The sequence below is a fragment of the Morone saxatilis genome, unplaced genomic scaffold (genome assembly GCF_004916995.1).
Source record: "Morone saxatilis isolate NCDOM2014 unplaced genomic scaffold, NCSU_SB_2.0 Contig5, whole genome shotgun sequence".
Lineage (NCBI taxonomy): Eukaryota > Metazoa > Chordata > Actinopteri > Moronidae > Morone > Morone saxatilis.
The window spans coordinates 21,867,056-21,877,714 of NW_023340095.1; the positions used below are offsets into that span (position 1 = coordinate 21,867,056).

At 38.8% G+C, this 10,659-nt stretch overlaps 2 protein-coding genes across 2 annotated transcripts in view; one reads left to right on the forward strand and one right to left on the reverse strand.

Annotated features, from left to right (window-relative positions):
• The window catches only part of cryl1 (crystallin, lambda 1), a 26,878-nt gene extending 17,835 nt beyond the window's left edge, over positions 1–9,043 (reverse strand). The window contains exons 1-6 of the mRNA XM_035677288.1: positions 8,885–9,043; positions 7,969–8,076; positions 5,873–5,999; positions 2,697–2,858; positions 722–817; positions 271–369 (exon numbers count right to left, since the gene is read on the reverse strand). Of these exons, the coding sequence (XP_035533181.1) occupies positions 271–369; positions 722–817; positions 2,697–2,858; positions 5,873–5,999; positions 7,969–8,076; positions 8,885–8,925 (633 nt within the window). The 5' untranslated portion in view covers positions 8,926–9,043. The remainder of the gene's footprint in view (positions 1–270; positions 370–721; positions 818–2,696; positions 2,859–5,872; positions 6,000–7,968; positions 8,077–8,884) is intronic.
• A 311-nt stretch (positions 9,044–9,354) lies between these two features.
• Positions 9,355–10,659, forward strand: part of ift88 (intraflagellar transport 88 homolog) — a 21,917-nt gene continuing 20,612 nt past the window's right edge. Inside the window, exons 1-2 of the mRNA XM_035676386.1 lie at positions 9,355–9,540; positions 9,943–10,005. Of these exons, the coding sequence (XP_035532279.1) occupies positions 9,421–9,540; positions 9,943–10,005 (183 nt within the window). The 5' untranslated portion in view covers positions 9,355–9,420. The remainder of the gene's footprint in view (positions 9,541–9,942; positions 10,006–10,659) is intronic.

The following is a 10,659-nucleotide window of genomic DNA, read 5'->3' on the forward strand; positions in this document are numbered from 1 at the left end:
AAAATAAATAATAGTAATAATAATAATAATAATAATAATAATAATAATAATAATAATAAACCGGCACAAACACAATAGGGTTCTACAGCTTTGTGGTTTGAACACTAATTATGGATGAGGCCTCCTCCTTCTCCACAACCTACCCAGGCGGCACCCCACGCTCAAACCAAACGGAGAATTTCTAACATGTGAGAACATGTCTGAAACGGACAGTCTGAATGTCAGAACACTGTTCGAAGTTTATATGTGAAAACCGCTCCAGACACTGACCTGGACAAGCCTCCAGGACTCTGCGATAATGGCCGCTTGCACTCTGTTGAGAGCAAAGCCATCGATCTCCTTCTTCAGACAGACAGGTGCCTGGCCAACCTGGATCAAGAGAAATCAGTCATGTCAAGAATGGCAATAGTTCTTAAGAACACCTGCATGTGTAGCAAAATGAAGTCAAAGTTTGACATTATTTACATTACTGCCAACCTTAATACACCTAGGGATTTTAACTGCTTCCTTCCAGGAAGCCACTGGTTTCCATTTATTTCAGCATGTTATGAGATTCAGCTTGCAGAGACTTGCAAGGGTGTGCAACTTGCTTGGTGAATGTACGAATTAAGTGTTTGTTGCCGTTATTTTTTTATTTGTTACGATTGTGTGATATTCCAGGGACTAGTGACACATTCTAAAGTAATTGACAACCCAGGATTATGTAATCTTTAAACTTTACCTTGGTCATTAGGGCATGGGTGGTGTCCACAACGGTTGTTGCTGTCTCTGGGTGAGGTACCAGCTCCACCAGTTTGACATAGTAGGGTGGGTTTACCTGGAAAGCACAGAACAATCATCACACAACATATAGTGGTCACTAGGACAAAGGATCTGTGCCAAAGTGACATTTCCTCAGTTGTAAAAAGCCTGGAGAAAGGTGGCTGAAAAATTCATAAAAAATTGCTGAATGTTTAGTTTGTCCATTCTGGGCTATTGCAGAAACATGGTGGTTCAACATGGCGGCCTCCACAGAGGAGGACCCGCTCCCTCTGTAGATAAAAACAGCTTATTCTAAAGGTACAAAAACACAACAATTCTTTTTTTCAGGTGATTATACACTAATGAAAACATACCTATGAATTTATATTCTATTTCTGGCAAATGATGCCCCAAAATGTTACACACTGAACCCTAATACCAATCACGCTGTGAAATCTACAGAATTTACCTAATGTATTTCAGTGTGTTTCATTAATTAATAAAAATGCCATCTAAAACAACCTATTACTGTTAGTATTTAATGTGCATTAATGGAATTATACATGACTTTTCTGTTGTAATATCGGCACTATATATTGCAATTTTGCTTACATATGTCGGACAACCACTTTTTGTGTCTCTGTTTATTCAAAACACAAATATCTACACATATACTTATGTATACTACAGTATGTTATCCTACACCGTTTCATTACACGCCCTTTTTAAACAAAAAATGTAGGTGTCACCATGAAAAACAGAAGCTCTGAGATATATACAAGATGTTGAGTGACAAATATTTAAGCTTGGTGTAAGACACAACTAAACCTGTTATTTCAACTTCGATGGATGGGTAATGTTGAAAGTTAACACACTGTGAGCGCTAAGAAGCTTACAAAATGACAGAAAAAAATTTGAAAGTCACCGTAGAAAGTTTATTTTGTGATTAACAGCTTTGTGGTTGACTAACATGATCTAAAATGTTGATGACAACCCATCTGATGCACTAGGCAAAGTAAAACACCAGTGTTATCATGTAAATTAGTGCAGGGCAGTATACTCTATGAACTAGATGATATGAATTTTTCATACAACTCTACAAAGCTATAACTTTATAACACAACTGTCTTTAACAGGGCAAAACGTCATGGCACACAACAATTTGTGACAATTTGGTACATTTGTTTTTGAGAGTCAGCAGGCATCACTGCCATTGTGATAAGGTGTGATGTTTGTGGCTAGAGGAGCTAGAGTGTCAGTAGTTAGTTTTCAGGGTTAACGGATAAAGAGCTGAAACAAAAAGGGACAATATAAATATTTGACAAAGAACGGGGCCAGGGATAAAGATTGTGAGGTGAGTTGGTGATGGACATGCTTCTGTCTGAGGCTGACAGGGAAAAATAGGCTGTAGAGACAACCCTTTCCCAGACAAACAAGGACTGGTCTGTTTTAGCTATGGTTGACAACTCTGCCAAGCACTTACATGGCAGTGGAAGAGGAAGTCATTCGGAAGTTAGGTCGTACTGTATAAATCCTCCTTGCAGATACAACATTGATGAGGCAGATTTGTTATAATGATACTGTCACAGTAAACTGACGATGTGACGACTAGTGATTAAATAAATATCTTATTATTTACATTAAATAAATCACAGTGTCTTCTAAACATCTTTGAGATGTTTGACTGGTATTTTTGTTAAATATAAACAGCTGTTTATGGCTGTTTTTCCCCATAGGCTTTCAGCTTCCAATATGGCTGCCAGAGGATGGGCTATATCGCCCCAGAAAGCTTTCCTCACTAATGGGCAGCCCTGTCCACTAAATATAGAAGTAATTTGTGATATGGGAGGGGTACCTATAAATACATGATAGGGACATGAACTAAGCTGACTTCCCCAGTTTGTAGTTTGTCTCTTTCCACTACCTGCTGGTACCAGGACTGTAGCAGCACTAACCGGGTGGGAGACGAGGCAGCGATTCCTGTTCTGTACTTTAGAGAAGACGCTGCTTGGCACCAGACAGGAGGTGGAGCTGCTCAGGATGACGTCTTTTCCAACAAGACCCTCTATGTCCTGGAAGACGCTCTGCTTGACCTCAAGCTGCTCAAATACACACTCCTGGAAAACACATGGGCACACATACAGGTAAAGTGAACACATATACAGATGTGTGCGCACACACACACACACACAAGTTGTAAAGTCACTGAGAGAAATGTACCACTGTCAACCCTTCATTTTATGTAACACATTAAGTAAATTATTAGTATTATTATCTCTACCCAAGATCTTTGTAAGATTACAGTATATCCGTACTTATCAAACCTTCCTTTGGATTTAAAAAGTATCAGTAAAGTAGAGAAAATGCCACCAAGGGTGAGTAAAAAGGTTTTTTTCTTCTATAATTTGGGTTTAACTTTGTACGCTTTGTAATCAGTCATCATTTATCATGCTGTGAATATAGTAAAGATAAAAATGTTAATGATCACAACAATAAATAAACAAACTTCTACTACATAGCCACTGAAGATGTACTCTGATAAATATGTGTAAGGTCAAATTGTTCCTACACTTTAAAAACTGGATACAACCAGTTTGGGTTTGTATTGTATTGTTGGTCTGCCCTGAACGTGTTGGAAAGGAGTGTCTGTCAAAAGCAGTAGTGCAAAGTTAAAAGGCTCTTCAAATGGCGTCAAATGCGTCAAGTATGTAGAACTGCAATAACTGGCTAGGCAAGCAGCTTACGTGCTGAATGCATGTGTAATAAGGCAATGTTCCACTCATTAACAATGTGAGTACGTAAGCGGGTTCCTGTTCCAAGGAAAATAACAGTTCCAATCAGACCTTTTCTATAAATGTACATCCTATTCATTCATCTTGCTCTTATTCTCAGTCTATAAATCGGTTTAACTTTGTATTCGTTACTTATATTATATTTTTAAAGTTTTATTTGAGCAATTTCATGAATTATTTGACTTTTTAAAGTGATACTTTGATTTGCAGAAGGTCATATCTCCTCTCCCCCAACAGGGAAACAATAGATTTATCTGATTCAAGCACTGCGTTGGATATGGAAAAACAACTGTCTGGAAACATATTGACAGAGATGAGGAATGTCAGGAATGTCAGGAGTGCTATGTAGAGTCTACTATCTAATGTTATGTCCTGTACTGTTCCCATGCAACAAGCATGAGGCCATGCAGCTAGCAGGCTAGTATGGATTAATGTCACTCAGGAGTTATTGATTGATGTTCTGTGAGCAATCTGACAGAGACAAACTCCTGTACCTCCACTAGAAAAGCTGTGATCAATAAAATGGTAGAACTTGGATCAGATGGTGTCACGCTATCAGGACATGTGAGGGTGGCTATGTGAACAGGAAAACTTTGCATTTCTCTACCTGGTATTTCCCTGTTTCTAATAAGTCCTCTATTGTTCCCTGTTAAGGTGAGTATTGATTTATTTTGGCCCTGCCTGTCCCTCTGTGCTCTGACCACCACTACAGTGATGAAAAGCACTATTGTCTGCTTTGACAAAGTCAGGGTTTCATACAGGACATTTTCTTGGCTTAAAAAGTTAACTTTCTATTGTTTTTTCTGAAGTGGCTGCATTACACATGACTGAGTTAGGATAGGCAAGTATCCATTGTTGAGTCTGCGTTTGTGCTCTTCCCTTGACAAAGACAAGATGAGTGGTTTGGTGTTAAGATGTCTGAAAGCTCTATTAGTTAGATTACAAAACAGAAAGCTCAGCAAGCCCTGATATATTCAGGTTAGTACGAAAACATCAGGTTGTGAGTTAATAGTAATAGTTACATACCAAAAGGTATGTAATTCTCAGATTAATAAATAGGTATTAGAAAGCAACGTTACATTACACAAATCAGCCTAAGATAAGTGCCTTTTATCAAAATCAAATCAAATTCGATCAATCAAACCAGATCCAGATAGTCCAATCCCTTGGAATTGTACGCCCACAAGCTTATCAATTCCTTTTCGATGAATTAATGCCGCATGTTTTTCTGACAGCTCCACTTTGCAAAACAATGGCGTCAAACTCATACATATAAGCTGCTGGAAACATACAAGAAGGACTCACGGTGGAGAGGAAGAAACAGTCTAGAGTGTGGCTTCATTTCACAATGAAAGATGGCAACAGTGCTAGTCGTAAAGTTTGTAAAATGATCATTTTAAGTAACACCAGTAATATGCTGAAATGTATTGTATTTATCATAAAGATATATTGCGAGACACTTAAATCACAATTCAAGTATGTGAAGTTTAAAATCAGTGAGATTCGTATCAATCATGTTATCAAGGCGCAAAAACATCAGATTCACTTTTACAAAGTAAAGGAAATATGCATTGTTTTGCACAGTTTATACCCTACCCTAATTAACGTAGGGTAGCCTACCCTAAATAAAAAAGGCTTTTATATATATGTAATATATACTGCAACTGTCTGCAACATTTACATTACAACATTTACCACAACATATCATCTGCACTATCCAAGACATTTCTTGCTTCTGACCCATAATACGTAGTAGTATAGTAAATGAGGACAAAGTAGTAGGAGGCAATTTAGCCTTAAATGTTGTTATGTACATATAGTACCTGCTTAGAAAAGTGTATAGGAGATTGATGAGTGTCATACTTCTACTACATTGTATGATAAGCAAAGTAATGTCTATTATGGCAGGAAGAGTGAAACATAAAATAGTCACAACTTTTGGGAAATCAGTCTAAACTTTGCAAAATGCCGAAACTCAGCTGTGAGATGTAATGTTAAGGTTAATTCACAATCTTATCAGTGGTGTCTGAGGCGTCATACAATTAAGCAATGATGTTGCGCCCCCTTGAGGATAATCTGTGGAATTTAACAACCAACAATATAGCGTTCCCATTGGGTCACAAATGATAAACATTCGAAAAAATACCCAAGTTTCATTAAAGTCTGACTACAGCTGGGATCCATGTGTTGTGTCAAATGCATGATGGACAAACAAGTGTCTGATAAAAACAAACATAATCAACAGAGACCACTCTATCTGTAGTTCCCAATGATTTTAGCACGGCGGACAAACAGACAGAATGGCATGTGCTGGTGCTGCAAGTGGTCTAGTGTATCACCTGGACAAAGAAGGCTCCCTCCAGTGCCTGAGCCAGGTCATCGGAACTGCTGAGCAGGGCGAGCTGCTGCGTGGCGGTCAGCTCCCCTCTCAGCATGTGGGCTCCCTCCAGCTCCTCCAGCTGCTTCCTGAACCAACAGAGTGAACACTCATACACACTTTCTCACACAGTACTCTTTTAATGTCTAAGGAATCATAAAAAATTCAGCAGATTTTAATGGTTTAATAAAGGCAAGATCTAAATAATAATCTTAATTTTGAAAACAGATTGAGAATTGACACAGAGATCTCCAGAGAACCTTCAGTTTGGTTGTGCGTAGACGGCTGAATGCTGTCAGGTTGGTTTTCTAACCAATGTACATACCAGAATGAATTGGCAGAGCTATAATTTTGACATACAGATATGAATTTTATTTTTGTCCACATTGATTTTAAGTATACACTAATTTCAGGTTTAGGGACAATCCTTCACAACGTGTTCAGTAAGAAATCACACAAAGGGAGTCTGAGAGACCAGTGCAATGACATGTTAATCTACAACAGTCTGAACAATTACAGGTAAACACCGGAGGCAGCAGCAGATGAGTGATTTAAAAGATAATTTAAAGACATAATGACGGCTGTAGATCTTCTATATATAAGGTTGTTTTTTTCCGACAGTACTTTCCACAGTATTAAATTCAGTTTTACTTATATAGTGCCAAATTAACAGAAGTTATCTTATGTTACTTTTTTACATCGGGTCTAGATTGTATGAAATTACATACAGAGGCCCAACAACTCCCACCATGAGCAAAATAGTAGTTTTCACCAAAAACCCTTTGTCATTCACCAGTAATGTTTAACTAGCGATGACTAGGCTATGAAGGAGTTTTTAGGCCTGAGCATGTGTTTGTCCATGTGTTCCTGCAGTAAGAGGAAGTCACTGATCATGCAATGTCCATGTGTCTTCTCTGTAAGCACTGGAAGGAAGAACAGGTCATATTTTAGACAAGGGGCCTCACGAGTGCATGGAGTCCAGTCTGTATGTCTCGTTAATGTTCTCTTCATGCAGCCCTGTTGACTAGAAAGCCATTAGAGCGTCTGATAAGGATGGCACAGAACCGTTTATAATATTAAAAAACTTTTATGTTTATTAAGCGGCTGATCATCACATGCTCAAGAGTCACGAAAGTCACTGTAATGTACCATTCAGATAGCTTTGGCGTAATTTGCTGAGGCTTGCATATATTGACAGTACCTCAACTGGAACTCAGTGGAATTTGGTTTGTGGTGCTCAAAACACCGAAAATCATCACAAGGCAAATGCCACTGAGCTCTATTTTATTGGTATAGGCCACAGTCAATAGATTTTCCAATATTTCCTCAGCAAAAGGCATTAAAATCTTTCTAGTGAAAACCTTTGACAGCATAAAACTACGAGTTCACTCAAGTCCGATTAAACATTTACAAGCTACTGTGATCCACCCGTATTGTAAATGTCTCTATAAACAGGTTACCTTTTAGTTTTATTAACATGTATTTAGGGTTTCAACGATATCAGATTATTTCACAGTAACCATCTCAGAATCACAGTGTATCTATATACAGTTATTATCATCAGTTACATTAACCCTTAAAGGAATCAAAACGGTCCTGTATTTTCTTTTAAATAACACTAATACGGAAGAATTAAGCAAATGTACATGGTATGATAACTGTCACTTTACATACCATGGTATACCGCTGCAACCCTACATGGATTTAAGAGTTATAATGACAAATAATATCAAATTCAACCTAAAATAAAATAATGAAAACACACTCAACCTATCATAATAAAGTCCCAGAAAAGCAGACCAAGAAATCACAAGTTAACACAATTTCACAAAGTCATGTAAAGTTCATTTGTACAGCCCAACATGATGCGCAATGTCTCAATAGGCCCACAGCATCAATACCTCTGTTATCTGACTGACAGGAGGATGTAATCTAAATGCACAGAAAATGTTGTGTGTCTCTAACTATGGAAAGCAGATATTATATTACAGCAGTTCAGACTACATTACATGATGGTTTATGCTATAAAGGACTGCAGCATAGTGTAGAAGGGCTGACCTGATCTCTCTGATGGCCTTTGCAGCCTGTCCTGATTGGTTGTCATAGATTTTCACAGAGTAGCCTCCACTGACAAACACCATAGCCCAGGAGCGGCCTATCAGCCCGCTGAAACACACACAATCACACACACAATAGACATTTCAGGTGTTCACTCTTCCCTGTAATGAAACTGAAATTCCATTAAACATTCACGTCACAATTGGCCGCTGGTCTTTTTTTGGTGTTTGTCTTTGCTGTGTTTGTCTGCACATCACTTTACTTCATGGACACGCAACATAAATCCTGGCTTCCGTTATGTCTGCTTTTATAACTTACCAGCAGTTCACTTTTTCTTCCCTACACACACAGGAAGGTCAGTTACACAGCGAGGGGCCTGCAGGTTTACGCTGTGTCTAAGTGTCAGTTTGCAAATCTTGATTTTCTTGTCTGTATATTTATGGAGGCACATAATAATGCACATACTGTAAGTTATTCTCCAAAATTGTAAAAAAAGAGGAGTGACTTGTTGGCTGTGACGTTTTGTATTTACTTCCCAGGTCCACAAGAGGTCATTTCAGAGTGACTGCCAGTTTAGTTGGGTGAGTAGAAATAATGAACAGACATTACATTATATACCACACAACTGCTATGGTACTTAATCAAATGGATTGAGCCTAGTCCATAACAGCCAGGATTATAATGAAAGATAGTTGATAGGGAAGAGTTCAGAAAATAAACTTTAGTTGGCTACATCATGCCAAGAGTCCTTCAGCATAGGGCTGCACGGTAAAAGCATGAAAATGCGATCACTAAACTAAAGTCAAAATATATAACGTAGCCTTCAGTAACGTAGCTATCACAACATTTCACAGCTAATTAGCATAATAACGTGGGAGCAAAGTGTACCACTATAAAATCCCCCTCTCTTGCTCACCTGCCGATCACAGTAATGATCTTCATGTCAGAAGAGCTCATTTTGAGAAGTTATGAGTTCAGCTCAGACAAATGTTACACTGACGGTACTGCTGCACCGGTTCTATCAAAACTGTGGCCCCGCCCCTCCGGAGTCACGCTGCTATACTGCTACGGTAACCTAGAAGGACCAAAGAACCCAAAAGAGTGCACAACACATTATATTTTATTTAAAACTAAAGCACAAATAACATACCCGCCATTAATTAGCTGCTAGTGTTCAAGTTATATTTCCAAGACGAACCTGACATGAAACTGTGCTTGAAACGAAAAAGGTCGAGCGGGTAGTTTACGCTTGTATCCTAGCAACGGATGAACTCAGCGTCGACCAATTATGTTAATGCTGAATAATGATTGACGCGTAAGGAACCAGTCAGAGGTTTGTGAACGGACAGGTCCCGCCCATGCCGCTTTGAATTGTGGGATTGAATCCTGAAACGACAACAAACCAGCTTTGCTGTTGCTTCGCTTTAGATAACAGTTTTTCCCCACATATCCATGAGCATTTCGTTACACCACCTCACTGGAGAAAGAGACATGGAAAATGTACACCTGGCTGTGGAGGAGGAGGATCTTTATTCGGGTTACAACGACTATAATCCAACATTTGACTCCGAGGTGAGTTATGTGCTATATTAGCTAGCTGTGAAGTTGGCAGCCAGCTCAAAGTCATTTGCATTCAAGTATACAGCTAATAACTAATGCTACACACGACAACACCAGTGGTTTTTAATTATTTAATAGTGTTAGCTTCAGTGTGTACATTGGACATGTCCAATACAGAATGAAAATCTTACAAGAACCAAACATTTCTCTTAACGTTATAACGGAAAACATTTTTTTTAGCAATAATCCTAGTATGTAAAGTATTTTATTGGCACCAAGAAATAAAAAAAACAGATTTCCAATAGGGCTGTGAAAATCCTAAAAGAACCAAAACGTTTTTTAGAAATGTACGGATTTTTTGACTAGGGCAATGGTTGTGTAAAGAGTAAACAGGAGTTATTGACCAATTTCAAGGAGTTGGAGAATGATGTGGGCTTCCAGCAAGCAGTCAGGACAAGCCACGGAAGAAGACCTCCGGTGAGTCCCGATGCTACTGTGTGTGTGTGTGTGCCCGTTAGATAAACACCCATAAACTTTCCTATAAGAGGTTAACATACATCATTTTAAAAGGTTATTTTTGTTTTCCTGTTTTATTATCGAAAGCCACCAAAAATGCAGGCAAGTGTTGGGTTTTTCCAGTGACTTAAACACCGTAGTCCCTGTAGCAGTTTCTGAAAGCCAAGCCCATGTAACAGACAATAAAATCAACATGCAGAATGTCAAGAAAGTTGACAAGACCAGGGATGCAGGGAGAGTTAGCACAACACACAAAACCACCAGAGAAACAGAATCAGAAATGGTCTACAATATACGCATATAACATGAGATCCTGAGACACAACAGAGGCTTTCTTAACACTGAGCCAGAATCACTAAACGGTTTTTAGATGTACTTTTTTTGACTAGGAGGGTTGTTAAAAGAGGTAAACAGAATTGGGACAAATTCCAGGAGTGAGAATGAGGGCTTCCCACCAGCCAGTCAGAAGCACGGAAGAGACCTCCGTGAAGTTCCCGGATGCTCAACCTGTGGTGGTGTGGGTGTCTGTTTCGTGTCTGTGTGTGTGTGTGGGGTTGGTTTGTTGTTGTGCTGTGTTGTGTCTGTGTGTGTTGTGCTGTGTGGTGTGTGTGTTAC